The sequence below is a fragment of the Choloepus didactylus genome, chromosome 9 (genome assembly GCF_015220235.1).
Source record: "Choloepus didactylus isolate mChoDid1 chromosome 9, mChoDid1.pri, whole genome shotgun sequence".
In the NCBI taxonomy this organism is placed as follows: domain Eukaryota; kingdom Metazoa; phylum Chordata; class Mammalia; order Pilosa; family Megalonychidae; genus Choloepus; species Choloepus didactylus.
Window position 1 is genome coordinate 9,334,575 of NC_051315.1, and position 24,462 is coordinate 9,359,036.

Here is a 24,462-nt window from a genome sequence, read left to right on the forward strand (position 1 = left end):
TTGAAAATTTGAATTCACTTCTTTTCAATGGTATTTTCATATTGAGATGCAAACTGCAATTGTTACTAACAAGATGTGATGCCTAGAATTCTAGAGCTCCCAGAACCAGAGGCCAGACAAAGATCTATGTTTATATCTCATTTACAGAGAAGGAAGCCATTTTTTTCTGATTGATATCCAGCTACCAATGGCAGTTTCAGAACTGGAACCCCCATTTTCCACTAGGCTAGCACATCTTGTAGCCTCCGTTAATAAAAATGACTTCCTGCAACTGAGGAAGTTGATGCTTACTGAGCATCAAAGCTTCACAATGAGTTACTCACAGGGATACAATGTGCATGTCAGGTTTGGGACCACAGAGAAAATATCACTGCGGTTTTCTGATAGAATCAGATGGGATTCAGTCCTATGCAATGCTCAGGAATAGTTTTTTAGATAGAGCAAAAAAGGTGACTGAGAAACCCTTTCTTGAGGGCTCGAGTCCCATGTATTAACTCAGCTTTTCTTCTCCCTCTTAAATCATCTTTAGATAGCCCACACTTTTAGTCTCAAATTCCTTCAATCCACCACTACTAAAGTGGAACTAAAGGCATTACATAACTTGAGTCACTAAAGTACCAGGAATTAGGAATTTTTATCCAAGAGGTTTAAGGACTCTCAAAGCAATTACATGGATGAATACAGATTCTGTTGGAAGTTAGTATAGTGTGACTCCAAAACCAATATTCTTTCCACTATGTGAAGAAAAAAGGAGAAATATCAGCATTGGCCAGGATGACCACACAGAGAAGGAACAATGTATTTCCGAAGAGAAGGAGAGCTCACTGACAGTCAAGCATTTGGCATGTGCTTGCTATGGGCAGAATCTCTGAGAAGAGGGCTGTCCTGACAATCTGGGATGTGTGGTCTGTAAATGCACAGGGGAGGGCATAAAAGCAAGTGAGCTTGCCTCTCTGTGGGTGGGGAGAGAAGGCCTGTAAGCCCACAAGCTCGGAAATGAAAATATCCAAAGTTTTGTCTTCGTGTGATTTTTAAACGCTTGACGATACTTTAAGGGGGAATATCATCAAGCTCTATTTCGTTTTGATCAGATATTGGAAAGTTTGATTAAAATCTAGCAATCCACCCATTTGGGTCATTGAAATTGGCTTTCAGTACCCCTTGTTTTTTGTTTTGTTTTTAAATAGTATTGAAATTCGCTTTGGGATCTGCTTCGGCATGAGAATTATCCAAGTCAAAGTGTATAAAATTTCCATGTATCACAGAATCTTATAGTGTTCAGAACTAGAACACTGGAGATCATCTGGCTGTCTTTGCCATTTCAAAGAGGCTGAATCTGCAGCCCAGAAGTTTTAAGTGGCTGCTCACTGTCCCACAGCTCCTATGAGTACAGAGATACTCCTGCCTCTAATCCCACCACTGGCCTTGAGTCTGCTTGCTAATAAAATCTCCTTGAACCACACGTTATAGAAAAAAAAAACTTGGAATTTTACCCAGCGATCATTCTTATCCTAATTATTTGATAATAAAGGGTTAGCAAGGTAGAGTGTGTTTGTCTGCTCAGGGATACGCAGGGTATGGTCACAGAGTACAACTAGGAGCACTCTTTGAAGACCTCTTCATACTGGCCAGGAGGGAGATGTGAGTTAGTGGGTAACACAGATTATAAGATGAGATTTCCTGTATTGACCCCATTAAACTAACTGTAGCATGAAGCGGCTTTCTAAAGGAGTAATGGCATCCTTAGTGTTATACACAAAAGAATTGAGAACAAGTATTCAAACAAATATATGTACACAATGCATTATTAAAAATAGCCCTAAGGGGAAACAACCCAAGTATCCATCAACTGAAGAATGGATAAATACAATGTGATATATAGTGGTTTTGAGCTATGTACCCCATAGCTCCCCAAGACCATGTTGTTAGGCTTCTCCATTCTTGTGGGTGTGAACTCATAAATAGGACCCTTTGATGAGGCTATTTCAGTTCACTTGAAGCCTCCTATTGCTGAAGGATTTATAGAGATGGTCACAGAGAGAGAAAAAGCCAGAGAGAGCAATCAGAAGCTGAAAAATCAATAGTACTGAGAATTCAGGAGAGGCTACCATGTGTTCTGCCAAATCACAGCAAAGCCAAGGACCAAGGATCACCAGCAGCCAGCCGCAGAACAGCACAGTTTTCTAGAAGAAAGCATTGCCCTGATGGCACCTTAATTTTGGAATTCTCCTAGCCTCAAACCATGAGCCAACAAACTGCTGTTGTTTAAGTCAACTTACTGCATGGGATCTGCATCAACAACAAGGAAACTACAAGGTTTGTTTGTTTGTTTGTTGATCAGGAGTAGGGTACAGCTATTGCAAATACCAAAAAATGTGGAAGTGGCTTTGGAATTGGGTAATGGGTAGAGTCTGGAAGATTTATGAGCTATTTGATGGAAAAAAAAAAAAAAACAAAAAAAAAAACTGCATTCTTTTGACGAGACTGTTGGTGGAATCATGGATGCTAAAGGTACTTTCAATGAAGTCTTAGAAGGAAATGATGAATATGTCATTGGCATCAGGAGGAAAGATGATCCTTGATATATAGTGGCAGAGAACTTGGAAAAATTGAGTTCTGATGTTGGACGGCAGGCAGAACTTCATAGTGAAGATCTTGACTACTTAGCTGAAGGGATTTCCAAGCTGTGTGTAGAAGGTGCAGCTCAGTTTCTCCTCGCAGCTTATAGTGAAATAAGAGAGGAAAGGAATAAGCTGAGAAATGAACTCCTAAGTACAGAGAAACCAGAAATTGACTTTTTGTAAAATTCTGAGCCTTTGTAGTTGGTGTGCTTTGAGATAAGGATCTGAAACTGCTCAGTGAGGGACCCCCCTGAGCTTCAGGAAAGTGAATCCCTCAAGAATAGAGCTCCATGTGAGGGATCTTTATTCTCCCTGGACCTGGGAGCTATTTCAGTGGAAGTCATGATTGGAAATGCACTAGTACAGGAAGGAAACATGGAAGGTTCTACTGTCTGATGGTGGTGCATGCAAAGCCAACAAGTGCATGCCATCCTGGATTGAAAAGGACAGAAAAGCAATGAATTAAAGAAGAATGATTTCAAGGCAGAATCATGAAAGCCAAGGTCTTGACTGAAGAGATCTCCTTGTCAAGGGAGTACAACCATCCAATTGTGTGGAAAGGGCAAGTTCATCCCTGCGTTTGGAGTGGGCAGGCCACCTGCTTCAGAGATTGAAGGTGGTGGGCCATGCACCCCATTGTTTAGGAAGAGTGCTACCATCCAATGCTTGGACACAGTGAAACCCTATGCCCCAGCCTTCACAGAAGGCCTGTCTACCACCTCAATTCTCAGAGAGAGGGGGGTCTGCATCCCCAGAGTTCATGGAGAGAATGGCCATTATTCCATTGCTTAGAGAGGGGGAGCCTGTGTCCTAGCATTTTTAGAGCACCTGGCCACCATCCTGATGCTAGGAGAGGGCGGTGCCTCTGTCCCAGGATTTGCAGAAAGATGCACCATCCTCACAATGCTTGGAAAGGGTTGGCGCCTTCACCCTAGTGTTACAGGAAATATTGCCACTGACCAAGCATTTGGAAGGGGTGGTGGTGTTGCACCATCAGTCTCAGAGGACAAAACATCAATCCACAGATGTATCTCAGAACTTAAAATCTAATGGAGTTGGCCCTGCTGGGTTTTGGAATTGTTTGAGACCTATGATCCCTGATTTAGATTTGTTTTCCCCATCTGGAGTGGTAATGTTTATCCTGGGCTTATCTTGTATATAGCAACCAGATAACCTGTTTTCTAGGTTTCATTGGTCCATCTGACAAGGGAATTGTGGCCCAGAACAGACCACATCCATAAAAGATTTTCATGAGACTTTATACTTAGCATTGTCTGAATGTCTTAAGGCTATTGGGATGTTGTGATGGAATGACTGTATTTTGTGTGTGGAAAGAACATGTCTTTTTGCATCCAGAGGGCAGACTGTGGTGGTTTGGAGATGTATACCCCAGAGAAAAACAAAATAAAATATGTTCTTAGACTTCCTCCATCCCTGTGTATGTGAGCTTGTATAAATGGGACCTTACGTTGAGATTATTTCAGTTAATGTGTGGATCAGCTGAGTTAGATGAGTCTTAAACCTATTACTAAAAAACTTATAGGGAAGGTCACAGAGAGAGAGACAGAGGGACTAGCCAGAAGCTGGAAGTCAATGGAACCGAGAAGCTGGAGAGGCCATCCTGTGCATTGTCATGGGATAGAAAAGCCAAGGACCAGGGATCACCAGGAGCCAGCCCCAGGACACCACAGTCTTCTAGGAGAAAGCATTGCCTTGATGGCACCTTAATTTTGGAATTCTCCTAGTTTCAAAACCATGAGCCAAAAATTACTGTTGTCGAAGTCAACCCATTGCATGGTATTTACTTCAGCAATGAGGAATCTGAAAAAAAAAAAATGTATACACACACACACACACATATACATACATATGTGTGTGTGTCTGTATATATATATATATACACACACACATCTACATAGAGAGATTGATAGATAGATATAGTATAGTAGAATATTATTCACCCATAAAAAGGCATAAAATTCTGATCTATGCTACAACAGGGATGAACCTTAAAAACAATGACAAGTGCAATAAGCCAGACACAAATTATTTTACTCAATTTATATGAACTATCAGAATAATAAAATAAATAGAGACAAAAGGGATATTACTGGTTGTTAGGGGTATAGAGGAGAGGAGAATGGAAGTGACTGATTAATAAGTACAGTGATAAAAAAGGTTTGGAACTAGATAGAGGTGATGAAGCCATATGTGCCCCAGAAAAGATCATGTTCTTTTAATCCATTTCTGTGGGTGTATACTTATTGTAGGTGGGAACTTTTGATTAGGTTATTTCAGTTGAGGCAGGCCCCAGGTGGGTCTTAATCCTGGAACTGAAGTCCTTAATATGAGGATAAAAGTCAGACACACACATAGAGGAAAAAAGCCCCAGAGAAGCTGAGAGAGGAAGCCCCTGAAACCAGCAGCTGAAGCAACGAAAGCTGGGAGCAAAGGCCCAGCAGACACCAGCCGTGTGCAATGCCACATGACAGAGGAGTCCAGATATCATCTTATGAGGGCTTGATTTGGACATTTTTCACGACCTAAGAACTGTAAGCTGTAAAAGCCAACCCATTTCTGGTATATTGCATTTCGTCAGCTTTAGTAAACCAAAACAGTCATACAACATTGTGAATGTACTAAATACCACTGGGTTGTTCATTTTAAATTGGTTAACTTTATGGTATATGAATTTCACCTCAGTAAAAAATAAATAAAAATAAAAAAGAGATACTGTGATATGCCTTGGCTAGGCCATAGTTCCCAGTTATTCAAACATTAATCTTGTGGCTACTGTGAATGTATTTTTTAGATGAGATTAAAGTTCTTAATCACTTGACTTGAAGTAAGAGAGATAATCCCAGATAATCTAGTTGGCCCTCATCCAATCATTGAAAGACTTTAAATACAACTGAGTGTTCCTTACCAGATAGTTCCAGCCTGTACTTCCTGATGGCCTGCTCTACCATTTTGGACATCATACCCAGCCACAGTTGAGTAAGCCAGTGCCTTGCAATAAATCTCAATATGCCATCTCCTACTGGTTCTGCTTCTCTGGTTGAACCCTGGCTGATACAGATTGGTTTTAAATTCAGGAGAAATGGCATAAAAAAGCTGTATACTATTCCTTAGCCAACACCTCAGCTGTCCCCTCATCTAGAAATACTAGAGACAGGAATTTGTTACAAATAGAACTTTATATCCTCAATAACCCAAATTTCTTAGAGAAATGAATAAATAGATGCTATGAGACTATAGAATTACAGAAGAGAGGTTAAGAAAATTCTCACACAAAATTTTAGTTTGATTTTAGTTTGGCAGGCTGCGAAAAGCAGATACCATAAAGGGGTTGGCTTTTATCAGTGGAAATTTATTAGCTTACAAGCTTACGGTTTCAAGATGGAGAAAAATGTTCGAATCAAGGCATCATCACGCGATGCTTTCTCCATGATGGCTGGCTGCTGGTGATCCTGGACTTCTCTGCCACATGGTCTCCTGGTCTTTCCCTTCTGTTACAGGTTTTGTGGTTTTCAGCTTGTGGCTTCTGTGGCTCTCTCTCTCTCTGTCTGAATTGCATTCTCTCATAAAGGAGCCCAGAGAGAGAATTAAGACCCACCCTGGGCCACACCTTAACTGAAGTAGCCTCATCCAAAGATCCTACTTACAATGGGGTTTGCCCCCAGGGATCGATTAGCTTTAAGAACATGGTTTGCTGGGTTACATGCAGTTTCAAAACACCATGCTTTACCCTCTGGATCCCTAAAAGACATGTTATTTTCATATGCAAAATACATTCATTCCATCACAATATCCCAAGAGCCTTAAATCGTTTCAGCAACAATGCTTAGTACAAAGTCTCACCAGAATCAGTTACACGTGTGGTCTGTCCTGGGGCACAATTCCCCTCAGTCTGTGGACCTGTGAAACCTAGAGAAGAAATTATCTGTTTCCAATATACAAAGGAGGAACAGGCAAAGGATAAACATTCCCATTCCTATAGGGAGAAATTGGTAAGAAAGAAAACAGTGGTCACAGATCCCAAACAATTTGGAAATCCTACAAGGCATCCTCCATTAGATTTCAAGTTCTGAGAGTCATCTATTGAATGTAGTCTTGTCCTCTGGGCCTGGTGGAGTAGTAGCCCCTTTGCAAAGTCTGGTGCAGTGGTCCTGTTCTCCCCAAACACTGGGGTGAAGGATCCAACATCTTCAAGCATTGGAGTGATGGCCAGGCTCTCAGCTCCACTTCACCAGGCCAAGCTCTCTGCAATCCCCCAGGCATCTGAGAGCCCTGGGGTGGTAACAATCTTCCTGAACAATGAGGCAGAAGGCTCTCCTTCTCCAAGCTCTAGGGCAGACTCACCCTTTCCACATAAAAAGGTGGATCCACACTCACAGCCCAAGAATATATCTTTGGTCCAGACCTCAACTTCCACGGTTCTGCCTCAGAAGTCACTTTTCCTTCAATCTATGCCTTTTCTGTCCCTTTTAGTCCAGGCTAGCAGTGGTTCCATTCATACAGATCTCTAAAAATGCTTGTGGATTTTGCATGTAGTAAAATCAGGTCCAATCCTTCAGGGAGGAGTACTTTCCACAGATCCTTCCTGGATAGCTGCATTTCCAATCCCGACTTGCACTGAAACGGCTGACTGTGTCCATGTCAAGTTAAACCATCACATGGAGCACTATCCTCTGGGGACTCACTTTTCAGAAGCTCAGAATTTTCCAAACCATCAATTTTTGGTTCCTTGTGCCCAGGAGTTCAGTTCTCAGCTTATCCCTTTCCTGTCACATTTTGCTATAAGCTGAAAGGAGAAACCAGGCAGCACTTTCCACAGTTAGCTTGGAAATCTCCTCAGTTAAATATCCAAGCTCATCACTTTCAAAGTTTGCTTTCCCATCTGACATCAAGACTCAATTATGTCAAATTCCCTGCCACTTTAAAACAAGGATCACCTTTTTTTCCAGTTTACACTGACACATTCATCATTTCTAAGACCCCATCAGAAGTACCATTAGCATCTGTATTTCTACCAATAGTCAAAACAATCTAGGCCTTTTCTACCAAGCTCCTCACAATTATTTCCACCTCTACTCATTACCCAATTATAAAGCCATTTTAACATTTTTTGGTATTTGCAATAATAGCATCCCACTCTACTGCTACCAAGACCTGTTTTATTTTGCTAGGCTGCCAAAATCAGATACCATAAAAGAGGTTGGCTTTTAACAGTGTGATTTTTTTGCTTACAAGCTTACGGTTTTGAGGCTGAGAAAAACATCACAATCAAGACACCATCAAGCATTGCTTTCTCCCTGAAGACCAGTTGCCAGAGACCTTGGGCTCCCCTGTCATATGACGAGGCACATGGTGGTGTCTGCTGGTCTCTCCCTTCTCTTTTGGGTTTTGTCACTGTCCCGGTTTGCTAATACTGTCATTATGCAAAATACCAGAAATGGATTGGCTTTTGTAAGGGGCTTTATTTGGTTACATGGTTACAGTCTGAAGGCCATAAGGTGTTCAAGTAAGGCATCAACAATTGGGTACCTTCACTGAAGGATGGCCAATGGGGTCCAAAAACTTCTTTTAAATGGGAAGGCACGTGGCTGGCATTTTCTTCCTTTGCTCCCAGGTTGTGTTTCACTTTGGTGTTCTCCAAAATGTCAGTGTCAGCTTCCAACGGCTGTCTTCAAAATGTGATTCTAGCTGCAGCTCTAAAATGTCACTCTTAGCAGGCTCTAATTCCTTCTGTTTGTCAGCGCATTTATATGGCTCCAGTGATTTAATTCGGACCCACCCTAAATGGGTGGGGTAACACCTCCATGGAAATTCTCCAATCAAAGTCTTGCCCACAGTTGATTGAGTCACATCTCCATGGAAATACTCAATCAATAGGTTTCAATCTAATCAACACTAATACAGTCTGTCTCCACAAGACTGCATCAAAGATAATGGCATTTTCTGGGGGATATAATATATACAAGCCGTTACAGTTGCTTTCAGCTTCTTGCTTCCCTAACTTTTTCTCTCTGTGTCTGAATTTCATTCTCTTTTAAAGGAGCCCAGCAAGAGGACCACACTGGACTATGCCTTAACTGAAGTAGCCTGACCAAAAGGCCCTACTTCTGATAGGTTTACACCCCTAGGAACAATTAGCTTTAAGAACATGATTTTATGGGGTACATATGGTTTCAATCCACCACAGATACTCACGGAAAACATGGGAAATAAATTAACTTATGCCCACCCGATATTGAGACCCACTAGCTCTTTTACCCGGTTAAACTTTTAGAACCTCCTCCAAACAGAAGATCAGAAGAGTCTTTCCTAGGAAATCAGCCTGTCCTAAGACGAATGACCTGAAGACAAAGACATTGGAGATTCTCTAACTAAAAGGGCCAGATATATCTTTTGGACTGCGAGACTGTACTTTCCAGTCTATCCATTCTAGCCACCCTACTCTTTAACATGGGCAGATAGCCCAGGATTATCAGAAATCTGAGAAAAATCTCTAAAAGGAAAAGAGAGAGCCAAATGACATAAACAGAGAAAAAACAACTTGGGAAAAGTGACTATGAGGAGATAAAATGCACTGGTACATATGTGCACATGTGTGTGTACGCAATCACACACATACACACCATTAATAGATTAAGAGTGATAAAAGAATATAATGCAACCTTGAAATTGAGTCTTAATCTCTAAGAGCTGGTTTTCCTGCATGTATCAGCTTCCCTTCATGGCTGGAAAAAATCACTCTACCCACACACACAACTAAGGCCCCCACCTTCCAGGACATGCCAAAATGAACTCTGCAGTTACCAATAATAAAGTAAGCCCTTGCAGGAATGGAAGATAAGAAACTTCCGGTTCAGAGATCTGGAGCAGCTGATGCAATTTGCATTTGAAATCTATGCATTTGCATTGTGTCTTCCAATTGGAAAGACACCGCTGTTCTGCATAAGCTAGAAATAATGTGTCACCCTGAGTCAGCTGGGACTGTGAACAAATGGAGACTTGATTAATCAGGGTTCCAACCCTTGAGTTCAGTCTCCATTAAACGTTTCAAAACCCATAAAACTGAATATGGCTTTGGGTGACCAAACAACCCAGTCTGCTCAAGACTATTTCAGGTTTAGCACCAAAAAGTCCCACATCCCAGCAATCCCCTCAGACTTGGACAAAACAGAATGGTTGGCCACCCTAGAATGGATTATAAAATCAGGAATATAAACAGGCATTTTTGCTCTGGATTAAAAGTAGACACTTGACTCATTTACTCATCAAAATAACTCCTATTGTAAACTTGAATGGAGAAAGGCAAACAAAAGAGTCTAGGCTGTGAAGTGGGTGTGGTAAGAATGTGGATAGCAAAAGTCCCTATCTGCAAAGGCCACAGTCTTCTCCAGGGAAGCAACTACATGCCCGGATGAGAAGTATAAGTCAGTAAATTGTGAGCCGACTCGGGGTGGGGAGAGAAACTTCACGTGCAGGAATGAAATAACGTGGAAATATCCACTGAGAAGGGTCCATATTGGGCTCCCTCTATCTACTCCTCTTCTCTTTGTCTTCCTCAAACCCTGAAGCAGCTGAGCAGGCCTGCAGAACTGACTACCAGGCAGAAGGTAGAGTATCTGCTTCACGATTCATTGCAACCTGCAGCCCATGTTAGGGAGCCTGGCCTCAGACCAGATCAGAGTTGTTTGAGTTCCCTCTGCAATGACTGGACAGGGCTGCAACCCTTTTATTCCTTTCTCTTGTCCCCTGAATCCCAATTCCCTTAATCCCTGCCACCGACCTACCTGGTGAATTGCCTGCATCTTCCAGTTCCTAGATTACAAACATCACCTGCTCCTCTGCAGTTGAGTGCCCTCCTGTAAGTCCAGATTCTTGCCCTTTTTCACCTGCAATGTGACCTCCACACTAGCCCCTCTCCACTTCATCCTACCTGCTACCCACAAAGGACAATGACAACAGCATCTCTGACGGTGAGAGTCCCCTTTGATGGCTTTCTTACCTATACAATGAAATCTGCCCCCTTCTGCAGCCCAGCAGAGGTCCTCTGTGATGTCCTCCTGGCTTCACTTTCTTTTTCTTGCCTCTCTCTACTACTCTGCATGTACCAGACATGCTGAAGATGGCCTATTTAATGTATCTAGCACACCAGCTTTGCCTTCCTACCATCTTATTCAGTTCACACCATTCCTCCTTCCCAGAAGGTGCTTTAACTATTGAGACAAATGCTATCCTTCAAAGACTAGACTCAGGGGTTAGCTCCTTAGGATGCCACTTTAAGTCATCTCAACTGGAAATGGTCTCTCCTTCTTATGAACCCTAAGACGCACACTCCATCTATGTAGCACTTATCAAAATTATTCATAGTGTAATTAGTTAATACTAATCACTTTCTAGTTTACTAATTTAGTTAACTAATAGCTAATTAGTTAAATACGAATTACACATATCTGTCTTATCTCTACAGATATGTGTTTCATTACCTGGGGACAAAGGATCCCTCTGTCATACCTTTATAAAATTTTCATAGTTGTACTTAATGTCTTGCTTTGTACATAATAGCTGCTCAGAGGTATCCATTGAAAGAACTACCCACAAATAATGTTAGGGGGTAATTTTCCTATTAAAACATACATATGCATATCTCTTTAAAAGAAGCATGTCTTTTGCAAAGCTTATGTCCTGTGGAAGCATTTTGAAAAAGTTAAAGAAACAAATAGAAAAAAAAAGTACATATCCTAGTCTTTGGGTTGATTAGAGTAGGCAGCAGTTCATTTTAAGAGAAAGAACCAGAAATTTCCAAGATAGAATAGGATTTCTTCAATTTTCCTCCCCACTGGAAAGCAGGCAATGCAACTCTTTATCAATCAAAAGATAGAGGATTTTAGGATATTGGAACCTGGCCCTGACACTGACCATGGGAAATAATCTCTGTGGAAGTGAAAAGGAGAGCTCCAATGATTGAGATCCTATAATATTTCCTAAGGGGCAATGAGCTTCATGCTAGTTTTAAACTGTTCTGTTCTGATACTCAATTTATCATCATTAATAGCATCCTCCGAACATAATACCCAATAGACTGAATGGCTAACCAAGTGGCCCCATGATGCTCCTTGTGCCTCCGTGTCCTCTCCTTCTCCCTGGGAAAGCATCTGGAATTCTAACCTGCACTAGTCCAACTTGCTCCTTGTGGCTTCTGACCAGTTAGGCACTTCCTCTTTCCCCAAGCCTTGGGAGAGATACCTAAAGGCTGCTGCAAGGAGTTCATTACTCTTAGCTCAGAGCCTCTTGACTTCATTAACTTGTCAACACTGACATTTACAACATGGGCCCTGATTTCCCAGGCAAAGGGCAAACAAATCAATAGCAGTGCCACTGGCAGGGAAGAGGGATACCGGTCAAAGAAAATCATTAGGCAGCGTGGCTGTGTGATCTTATTCACAATGGCTGCTGTTTCCAAGTGCTTCTAGGTGCCAGATGGTCTCTCATCTTCCTAACAGATCCGTAAAACAGGTATTATTATTCCTATTTAACAGATGATGGAACTGAGGCTCAGAGAGGTGAACTTAGTGGTGTGACCTTTGTAAGATTTGAACTCAAAACTATCAGATTCCAAAGCCCATTCATTTTCCACTTCACTGCTAAACACCATCATGAGATAAAACACAGTAGGATCTGAGAATCCTCACCCAGAATCTACCTGCAGTTAGGAAGATTGGGTCAATAATGTGCAGTAAGGTGCCCTTTCATGTCCCTATAGCTCTAATATTTAGATTATATGCCAGTTTTTCCTTCAGGAAACATTAGGGAGCACTTACTACATGCTGGATAATATGGTAGCAAGGACAATAAAATCATAAATAAAATGAAGGTCCTGTCTTTGGAACCTCATAGCTATCTAATGCTGAGAATGGGGTAATCTAATCTACCACTTACTAGTCAGGTAAGCTTGGACAAGTTAGTTAACTTCTCTGTGACTTAGTTTCCGCATCTATAAGATGGGGATGACAATAGTAATTATAACCTGGGTTGCTATGAGGAAAAAATATGAATTAACCTCAGAAAAGAGCTTGGACCAATTCCTTCCAATTATTATCATCATCGTTGTTGTTATTTGGTTCCAGTGAGAAAAACTTAAAAACTTAGTATTCAGCACAGCCTAAAAGAGGTATTCCAAAATTGTGAAAATTTTGAATGTTCGCCACCTTACCCTGATAACTGCCCTGTGAAAGTAATAACTTTTAGTCAAAAAAGGACCATCTTTAGAAAAGGGACACCTCCTTCCCTCCCTCCCCCCCCCCCACTTCCATCCTTCCTTCCTTCCTTTCTTCTTTCCCTCTTTCCTTCCTTCCTTTTTTATCAATACAGCCCAGCACATTGTGTGGCCTATATTAGTGCTCAATCCCTTTTGTTTGAAGAGAACTCATCTAAAATTTGTAATCACTAACAGCCATGCCATGTGGCCTCTGGTAGTGCATACAAATAATCCTTTGCTAACACAGTCAGATCAAGTGGAAAGTCTGCCACTTCCTCGGAAGGCCACCCATTTTGGGAATACATTAGCAACTGCTCCTTCCATCCCAGGAAGGTCTGTATTAGGAAAGAACCTATCATTTGATAACTTTGCTTGATTCAGTATTACCCACTAGTAAAGACAGAGCAGCAACTGAGGATCTCAAATGAGTTACTTGGGACATGCTGTTCAATGGGGGCTTTGGGTCATGCAAAAAATAGCGTTGACTTTGACAGACCAGCACGAGAATGGGCTCCCAACCTGAAGTGATGCATTTAAGATACAGAAATAGGAGGCAGGCAAGATGGCGGCATAGAGAGGAGTGGAAGCTAAGTAGTCCCCCTGGAACAACTACAAAAAACCAGAAACAACTAGTAAATAATCCAGAATAACTGCGGGGGGACAAACGAGACCATCCACTCATCATACACCAACCTGAATTGGGACGAATGCCCGACAACACAGCATAAAATCTGTAAGTAAAACCTGCGGATCCAAGTCACAAGACCCCCTCCCCCATAGCCCGAGCTGCAAAGCCTCGTGGTGCCAGAGAGAAGCTCTCTCCCAGCAAGCGAATATAGCTCAGCTGAGCTCCAACTGGGGTTTTAAGTAGCGAGTGTGAACTGCTCACTACAGGTACGCAGCCCCAAAAAACAGACAGAGGCTTTGGGTGACGACTGACCTGGGAGAGCCGGAGGGTCGCCTTGGACTGGGTCTGAAGGTGACTATCTGTTTCTTTTTCGGCTCAGTGGAGAAAGCCCCAGTCATTTTCAGTTTCCAGGGCTGTGACTCCTGGAAGGGTGGGGACAGCACAAGCAGAGAGCCAGACCATTGAAATGCTAATAACCTCCACCTGGGGGCTCTGTCTTCTCTAGGAGGAAAGGGGTGGGGCCCTTTCCATTCAGAACCAGACCCCAGAGCCTGGGGGAACAAGGCCAGACCTCCTCACACCAGTCAAGAATTATAGGCTAACAGGCATCACCTGCTGGGCAGAAAAGCACAGTGACCCAAGGCATCAAAGGGTGGAGCAATTTTCTAAGACACACCCACAGGGAAACCAGATACGGAATATTTCTTCCCTCTGGGACCTGAGCCTGTTCTGGTCTGGGAAAACCTGATTTGGATAACCAAGGAAACCATGCCTAGACAACAAAAAATTACAATCTACACTAAGAAAAACAAAGTTATGTCCCAGTCAAAGGAACAAACGTACCCTTCAACTGAGATACAGGAATATAAACTAATGCTAAATCAATTAAAAAAGTTTAGAGAAGATATTGCAAAAGAGACAGAGGCTGTAAAGGAAACACTGGGCATATATACAGCAGAAATCAAAAGTTCAAAAAAACAACTAGTAGAATCTATGGAAATGAACGGCACAACACAAGAGATGAAAGACACAATGGAAACATACAACAGCAGATCTCAAGAGGCAGAAGAAAACACTCAGGAACTAGAGAACAAAACACCTGAAAGCCTACACGCAAAGGAGCAGATGGAAAAAAGAATGAAAAAAATATGAGCAACGTCTCCGGGAACTCAAGGATGAAACAAAGTACAATAATGTACGTATCATTAGTGTCCCAGAAGGAGAAGAGAAGGGAAAGGGGGCAGAAGCAATAATAGAGGAAATAATTAATGAAAATTTCCCATCTCTTATGAAAGACATAAAATTACAGATCCAAGAAGTGCAGCATACTCCAAACAGAAGAGATATAAATAGGCCAATGCCAAGACACTTAATAATCAGATTATCAAATGTCAAAGACAAAGAGAGAATCCTGAAAGCAGCAAGAGAAAAGCAATCCATTACATACAAAGGAAGCTTAATAGGACTATGTGAGGATCTCTCAGCAGAAACCATGGAGGCAAGAAGAAAGTGGTGTGATATATTTAAGATACTGAAAGAGAAAAACCGCCAACCAAGAATCCTATATCCAGCAAAGCTGTCCTTCAAATATGAGGGAAAGCTCAAAATATTTTCTGACAAACAGACAATGAGAGACTTTGTGAACAAGACACCTGCCCTACAGGAAATATTAAAGGGAGCACTACAGGGTGATAGAAGACAGGAGTGCATGGTTTGGAACACAATTTTGGGAAATGGTAGCACAACAATGTAAGTACACTGAACAAAGGTAACTATGAATACGTTGAGAGAGGAAGGTGGGGAGCATGTGAGACACCACAAGAAAGGAGGAAAGATAAAGACTGGGACTGTGTAACTTGGTGAAAACTAGAGTGTTCAACAATTGTGATAAAATGTACAAATATGTTCTTTTATGAGGGAGAACAAGCAAATGTCAACCTTGCCAGGTGTTAAAAATGGGGAGGCATTGGGGGAGGGATGCAATCAGCATAAACTAGAGACTGTAACTAATAGAATCATTGTATTATGCTTCCTTTAATGTAACAAAGGTGATATACCAAGGTGAATGCAGATAAGAGAGGGGGATAGGGGAGGCATATTAGACACTTGACATTGGTGGTATTGTCTGATTCTTTATTCTACTTTGATTTAAAGTTATTTTTCCTTTTGCTGCTTCCTAGCTGTCATTTTTTTTTTCTTTTTCTTTTGCCTCTGTACCTTCTTTGGCTCTCCCTCCTGCCTTGTGGAAGAAATGTAGATGCTCTTATATAGATAGTGATGAAGGTGGTGAACACATAAATGTATGACCATGCAGAGAACCATCGATTATTTACTTAGGATGGAATGTATGGTGAGTGAACAAAACCATATTAAAAAAAAATGGGTTGATGACAAAACCTCGAGGGCAATATGCTGAGTGAAATAAGCCAGACACATAAGGACAATTATTGCAGGGTCTCACTGATAGGAACTAATTATAATATGTAAACTCATAGACATGAAATATAAGGTACCAAGATATAGGACGAGGCTTAAGAATGGGGAGTGGTTGCTTAGTATGAGCAGAATGTTCAATTAGGATGAACTTAAATGTTTGGAAATGAACAGGGGTATTGGTAGCAAGATGTGAGAATAACTAACAGTGCCGAATGGTGTGTGAATGAGGTGGAAAGGGGAAGCTCAGAGTCATATATGTCACCAGAAGGAAAGTTGGAGGTCAAAGGATGGGAATGTATAAAACTGAATCCTATGGTGGGCAATGTCCATGATCAACTGAACAAATACTAGAAATCGCTTCCATGAACCAGAACAAATGTATGACAATACAATTAGAAGTTAATAATAGAGGGGCATATAGGGAAGAAATATATACCTATTACAAACTATATACTACAGTTAGTAGTATTTCAACATTTTTTCATAAACAGTAACAAATGTACTATATCAATACTACAAGTCAACTATTGAGGGGGGTTGGTTAGGGATAGGGGAGGATTCGAGTTTCCTTTTCTTTTTTTTTTTTTTTTTTTTCATCTTTCACTTTATTTCTTGTCTGGAGTAATGAAAAGTTTCTAAAAATTGAACAAAAATTAAGTGTGATGGATGCACAGCTGTATGAGGGTACCCAGGGGCAAGTGATTGTACACTTTGGATCTTTGGATAATTGCATGTTATCTGAACAATCTCAATAAAAATGAAAAAAAAAAGATACAGAAATAAAATTCCATTTTAAAATCCAAAGATAGCACACATTCATTTTTGCATGAGGAGAAACTAAATTATCTATTGAATTCTTCCATGGGAAAAAGTGAAATTCATTATTTTCAATATTTTTAAAAGAGCAGTAGTCAAAATCCTATGTCACCCAGTTGCAATTCAATGTAGGTTCTCTACAGAGTAGAAAATTCAAGATGTATATATTTCGGATGTGTGAATTCTTACTGAAATCTGATACTTCAGGATGTTTTAAAACACATCATTACTTCATGATAGCCAGAAGTCAGATTTAAGTTATATATCTGAAATATTTTATTAATCACAGAGTACCATTAAGTATTTTGGGCACACGGTATGAGACAATTACACACAACATTAGAACTTAGCTCAGGAAAGGGCTATACTTCAGGAGCTTTTCTTTACTAAAGAGGTGGGTTTGACTGTTAAGAAAGTGAAACATTTGTTTAAGTAACCTGTGCATTCAAAATGAAATAATTCTTCAATACAGTCAATTGGGAAGCTACAAACTTGTACCAGAGAAGGTAACACGTATTTCTGAAAACAGTATCTATCAACTAAATTTTTGCAGTTGCGACAGAAAAAAAGACTTGTTATACACAAGCACAATGCATTCCCCAAATTACCCACAATTCCTAGGCTACCTACCGGCTGTAACTTCATCCCCTTCTTTCTTGCTTAAGACACCACAGCAGAATGCAAGTGACAGAAAATGTGGGTATTGTTAGACAAGTATGGATTTTGCCTCCTGCCAACACGTCTCATGCTCTTGATTTCCCTGTGAGGAATAACCTTTTCCCCACTTTCAAAGTGTGTGGTTAATGCTGAGCTGACCCCATCACCCCTCCAGAGTCACAGCGGGGCACGTAATCCAGGCATGACTACTCACTGTGGTCGTCTGGGGTTGTCAGCTGGCACAGATTGGTCCTTTGAGACTCGATCTCAGGATTTTTCTAGAACTTTTAGAAAGGAGAGGCTTTCTTTCCACTGGGGTAGCTAAACTGATAGTATTTTAAGCCTGGAGTTGCTAATTTCACCTTTGTTACCACTGACATCCTGCCTGAGAATGAAGTCCCACCCAGAGGTAAGTAGAATCAAAAGTGGAGGGAGAAATAGACAGACAGATTGACAAAAACAGAATCATGTTAATAATTGATGTCTGAACCCAGCCATGCCTGAAGCAAGTCCTACCTCATAAACCTTTCAGTTTCACTAACTATTACATTCTCTATTTATGTTAGTGTTTAAACTGCTATGAGTTTCATAAACTCTTGATAAAGCATTAAGCAATAAGGAAGCCCATGGCCTCATGATTCACCATGGGTAAGAACTGCAAGTTGGGGAGTTATCTTTATAGCCATCTTTTCTGACACATTTTTTAAAACCAGTTTCCCTTTACTTTCCCATAATCTTTAAATATCAACACCAGTTTCAACCAACATGTGCTGAGTGTGTACTAAATACCAACTACTTTGCATATATTGTCTTATGGTTTCCTTACAAAGCTCTTTGAATCAATTGTTACCATCCTCATTTTACTGATGAGAAATTACAAACAGATTGGGGAACTTCACCAATAATGTCTCACAGCAGTTAATTACAGCAGAGAGATTCAAATATGGGTCTGTTTGCTTCTAAAAAGCTGAGCACATTCCACTACATGATTTTGCTTCCTCATTTAATATTGACTCCATTAGATTTGAATCATAAGAAGGCCGCAACTGTGAACAAAATCAAAAGGGAATTAGAGAACAGTCTTCAAAATGAGAACTTTGAAGTAGGCACCTTTCATTTGTATGCATAAATTCTGCTGTTCTCTAAAAATGGCAGCCATAAAACTCACCCTGCGCAAGACGCTCGGAAAATGATTTAACATGAAAGCAATCAGAATATTTATTCAGCAATACTGTGAAGTTGCAGAAGACACAGTTGGCTTGAAGTTCAAAATTGAGGGGTTGGGGAGAATTAAAGGGACCCTGTTCTTTAAAAGCAATCACATCCAACTTAGCCTTAACACGACAAAAGCATATGCAAGTACCTGCGGATAGCCCTGCAATTTCCAGATTAGCTGGGTTTTGTGCAGGTTGAGAAGAAATACTGCCAATACCCATTTTTTTTTTCTTTTTTTAGAGCCAAGGGATGGTTTGATGCTCCATGGGCCAGCAGCCAGCAGGCAGCAGAGTACAATCTAGGGGAGGTGTGAGCTTTTGCCTGTCAAGCCGGCTAGTAGGCAGGGAATGAATAAATGCTGGTTGCATGGGTAAGTAACAGTGTCACCATGCGCTGAGTGCAAATTCAATTTTAATGTCTATTCATAACCGGGGAGCCACAGTTCAAACACAGTACCATGTCTTTCCACCTAAACATAGATGTGTCGCCACATTTTAAAAAATAACAACTTCCTAAATCTGCCAGACAGTAAGAAATCTCCTCTCAGGGAAATAAATAAGTAAACTGATAGATAAATAAATGAACAAATATATCTTTAATTCTTTGTTAGACACACACAAGAATATTTTAATGAAATTTTATGCTATATTTGGCAGAATAAAATAGAGGAAATCAAGAGAAAAAAACAAAAACAATGGCATGGTTTCTTCTAGCAGTTTCAAGGCTCTCTGGTTCAAAGGCCAGGCTAGACAAAACTTACAAATATTTAGATAAGGCACACTTTTGAATCTGAAAAATTCATTTTTACACTTTCTAATGAATTAAGCAATTTTCCAGAAATAGATGAGCTTGCCTAAATGGATGATTTCCCCAAACATGCTCTCTTTTTTTCTTTTTAATGCTACTTTGTCTTGATGCAATATGCCACAACCATGCAACTCTCTCAAATTCAAGGAATGTCAGTAAACCAAGGGGAAAAAGAAAAAACTAGCAACATCTCATCACTTATCCTAGAGACACAACAATGCATTTTTAATATCCATTATTACATCTGCTACTTCCCTGAGCTAGTCTCTACGCCGTAGGAGCTCTCAGGAAAGATAATGCTTATTCATTGTGGTATCTTAGCACTGTAGTGGGTACAGGGTATGTACTAAATCTGTGTAAGCAAGAATGGTGAATTGATACCTCCTGTTAGAAAAGGAAAACAAATAAAATTTTTCTAGCTTTATGCCAGGGTGTTCTCTATGGTGTTGAAGAAAACAGCAACGGTAGATTTGCTAAATGTTTTCACTGGTGGTGTCTACTCAGAATGCTTGCATATTCTTATTTTCAAATGGTGAATGCCCTACAGAGTGCCGAGTCTTTTCTAAAATTATGGAATATACTTCAGTTTGTGTATCCATTTCTATACTATCCTTTCCTATTTCCATCTTCTATGACTCTGAACTCCCTTTCTGATGCTGGATTATTGTTCCTCCTTGGGAGTGAAACTAATTCCCAGGCTTTCTCTCCCTTCACCTCTAGCTAGAGACCTTTCATAGACCACAATTCTTGATGTTATTTGTAGCTCCAAATCCTCCTCTCAGTTTGAATGGGAAAGAAGCCCAGCAGGCAAGAATTCTGCGTCCTTAGTACACTGAAGAAATTTCACTGGGTATTCCTCGTCAACCTGAACTGGGTTCTTTCCTGCATGATAATCAGAAAATTGTGTTCCTCAATAAGGTGGACCCTTACTTTAAAGTTTTATCATGCCATCCTTATGGATTATTGGTTTAAGTTGAGGGGTATGGGAATGTCATACACAGTGGCAAGATTCATGGAGGGAATTTTTTGAAACGAGGGTGCTTTTGGAGCTCCCATTGTGCAAAGCAAGTGTCATGGAAAAGCTTGGGCTTTCTGGTCAGAGAGCTCTAATTATGTCTCCTCCCAAAATTCTTCTGGTTGAAATGAGGATTAAATGACCCCAAATATATAAGCCAGCATAAGACAATACGGTAGACTAGATACTCTAGAAGATACCTCTGTTTGATTGAAACCAACAGACATATTTTAATGCCTTGTTGAGATTCCAGGAAATGAAGAAGAATACTATTAAATTTGGGGGAAATATTTGGGGGGACAAGGCTGAAATTAAGGCAAGGAGTCACGAACCAGCATTAGGGTTGCCCTGGGGAAAATGCCTGCACCATCATGAAGATGTATGAGAGTCCAGCCTTGAGCTCTTGCAAAGCGAAGATGCTGAATCTGAAACCTACATTCAGATTTAGTGAAAAGCAGATCAGGAAAAAAAATGCCAAACAGGAAAGGAAACAAACAGGAAAACTGACTGTATCTAATATGGCTCTGAACTGAAAAAAATAATACAAATGATATAATATTTATAGTGGCAACATATCCCGTGAAAATCTTCAACCAGAGGCTTGTTCTCAGGCAGATGTGGAGTTCATATTTTTTACTCTCCTTTTGTTCAAGTTAAAAAAGAAAAAGACAAAGTGAGAAACTGAAATAGTTCAAAATTTGTAGTATCTCTGGGCACCTGAAAGAAGCAAACATAAATCTTTCCTGTAGGAAAGCTTTCCAAGTTTTGATCCTCAATGTTTCTACAAGTTTATTTCAACCAAATATGTATTTACATACACACAGAGATACATATACTCACAATACAAGGAAATAAGCTACCACAGGAAAACAACAAATAATAGATTTGGACCTTCACAGACTTCAGATATTGGAATTATCAGAGATAAAATAGTGAATAACTATTAATGTTTAAATGCATGAAAATGAAAACAAAGACAATAAGTGGGAAAAGGAGACTACCATAACTGGAACTCTTGAAAATGAACAAAATGCTACTTTAGAAATGAAAAATATAATGAGCAAATACTTATTGAATGAGTTTAATGTAATACTAAGCATAGAAAAAAGAATTAATGAATTTGAAATTAAAATCAAATAAATGTCCCATAATTCAAGATAGAAAAGAGTAAAAAGTATGAAAATAGAGGACAAGAGACATGGAAATTAGAATTCAGAAGTCTGAGCTTTATCTACTTAAGATCTAGGACAACTGAATAGGGAGAATAAAGAAGAAGCACTATTTGATATGCTGAGGAGTTTTGAAAAAGGTGAAAGGCAATCCATAGATATTGAAAGAATAAGTATCAAGAGAGATACTAAAAAAGAAAGTTACGACCAGATGAATGACAATAGAACTTTAAACCACCAAACAAAAAGAGATGACCTTAAAATAGTGGGATGGGTAAAGAGGGATGGGTGGTCAGCTAATTTTCAAAGGCAGGACAGACTGATAATAGACTTCTCAACAGCAACAGACAAGCCAGAAGAGAAAAACACCAATGATGTGATGGTAAGCATTTTAAAAATTGGAAATTGGCTCTACAGAAAAGGCCCCTGTGGGGTGGGGGTGGGGGCAGTGGTACCAATTTGTAACATTTCCTATTTCCATGATGTGAATACTCCCACTATGACCAATTTCAAACTACCATCAGGGCACCTCTGAATGTAGAGTTGGGAAGAGATGTGCATACGCAGCTTTCATAAGCTGGGGTGAACTGTCTCCATCATACCCCTGGAAAATCCCTTCAGTATCTAAGAGGCAATGTTGCTCAGTGTAGTATTGGGTGTCTAGAAAGATTATCTTTCAAGGAAGAAAAATCTTTTTGCAGCTAAAACTAAAGCATTTACCACCAAGCTACCCTTAACCTAGAAGACTTTCAAAAGGAATTACTTTGGAAAGAAGGAAATGAAACCTGGTACAAAGTAGAAAGTTCTGAGATATAGGGAGGAATGGGGAGTGAACAAATCAGGGGCTAAATGAACAAAACTAAATAAAACTTGTCTACATAAAATAATAATTACTATTAAGGACAGGGATTGGAATAAGAAATAAACAAAAAGTTCAATCCAGGAGATAGTTACTGCCAATTGGGCTCATTAAGATGCCATTTGGGAAACTAAAATTGACGTTTTCCATACACTTCTGCAGCTAGGTCTAGAGGCACATTTTGTTCTGAAAATCAGATTCCTTTCTGGATCTGGAAGTGTTGTAGTGTGAAAAAGTCATTTTCCTGCCCTTTCAGCTGCCCCTACTAGTGGGTAAAGTCATGGTAACATGAAGTGTCCTTTGTAGCAGCTTTCCAGAGACTTTCTCCTGACTCTTGGGTGTTGACCAGCAGCACATGGGGCCACAGTGTCCCCTGACCTCCATCTAGATCAGTGCTGTCTTCCCATCAGTCAGCTGTTATTGTAATCATTCCTAGAGACGCCAACATTCCTAGAGACTCTTGCTTTAGGTGCTGCCACAATTTTGTAAGTTGATCTACCATGTGACCTCTGTTCCTTCTTGAAATACCTGGTGTGAATAATGTTTTCTGCACTGTCCTCTGAGTGATGTAGTAATAAAGGAAATGACAGAATCATGGGAAAAGTTGTGCAAATAGAAAATAAGGAGGTAGAAATAAGTCCAACTGTATAACCAACCCCAAAATGTAAAAGGACCTGCATTCCTCAAATAAGGAAAACAGAGATGGCCAGATAGGATATAAAAAGCAAAATCCAGCTATATGTTGTTTAATCTATAAGCTTAAAAAAAGGAAGGGTGGAAAGTAAAAGGATGGAGAATGTAGATGAGGAAACTAATAACTAAAGCAGAACGGCAGTTACTACATAAAAAAACAGATAAATGAGACTTAAGCACAAAAAGATATTATTGGAGTTAAAAAAATCACTTCAGAGTGATAAAACGTCCAATTCATCAGGAAGATATAACAATTTCAATTTTGTAGGTAACTAATACATGCCCTCAACATACATAAAATGAAAATCTACAGAACTTTCAGGAGATAGAGTAAGCCCATCATTATGGTAGGAGAATTCAAACCTCTTTCAACTGTTGATTAATTCGTAGAAAAAATGAAGGATTTCAACAACCCGCTTAGCAGCATCTCACACAAGCTTCCATAAAGTAGATATAACTACTGGCCTTTGCACTGTTGCACACGTATCTTAGCTTCTCCCGTACCAGAAATCTTAGCTTCTAGACCTTGGATATTATGGGACCAAGAGGTTGCTGATTTAAATCAATCAACCACCCTGATGGAAACTATTCATTCATTTATTTTTAAAAAGTGCACTGGAAATATGCAAGGTAGGACAACTCACCTGTTACCTTGCCCAAGGTGAGTGACCTTACAGCTCTGAACTCGACATCTGAGGAGAAGTTGTAACTGATTCGGAGCTGCTGATCCATCTGAGGGAAAACAGAAGACAAAGTCACATCAGCAGAGGTCTGTGGGTAAAGGGCATAAAACACTCCCATCTGGAAAAAGCTTCAAAACGCACACAGAGCAGACCCCTTTCTGGGGTTTTCTCTCTGGAGAGATTAGACATGCCTGGATAATTTGTCCACTAAAACACATAAAGTATCCCCTTTCTGTCTTCTTCTCAAACAAAGGTTTGCACACAAGTCTCCCTGGGAAATCATATACAGCTTTTGACAGGTATTTATCTCCCACTGAGATTTTCTCACCAAATTCTTTGCTGCAAACAAGCAAACAAATGAAGCCTTCCCAGGAGCTGCCTGCAGGATTAGTGCTAAGTGGGAAGCAGGTACCCATCTGTCATTTCTCCCCCCTTCTTCCCATTCTGTCTTCAGGATTATGACTGGCGGAATTTCCTGGGCAAGGGTTCCAGTTTGACAGAAGGGTCATTGGCACTCCCCTAAGGAGGACAGGCTAGTGGGCAGAGGCCACTAAACTGGACTGCTCTTAACAACACATTTGTCAGGGGACCAA

At 40.3% G+C, this 24,462-nt stretch overlaps 1 protein-coding gene across 1 annotated transcript in view; it reads right to left on the reverse strand.

The window, feature by feature from the left end:
- The window catches only part of CNTNAP5 (contactin associated protein family member 5), an 860,113-nt gene that overhangs the window by 31,074 nt on the left and 804,577 nt on the right, over positions 1–24,462 (reverse strand). Inside the window, 1 exon segment of the mRNA XM_037849799.1 lies at positions 23,831–23,918. Within this exon segment, the coding sequence (XP_037705727.1) occupies positions 23,831–23,918 (88 nt within the window).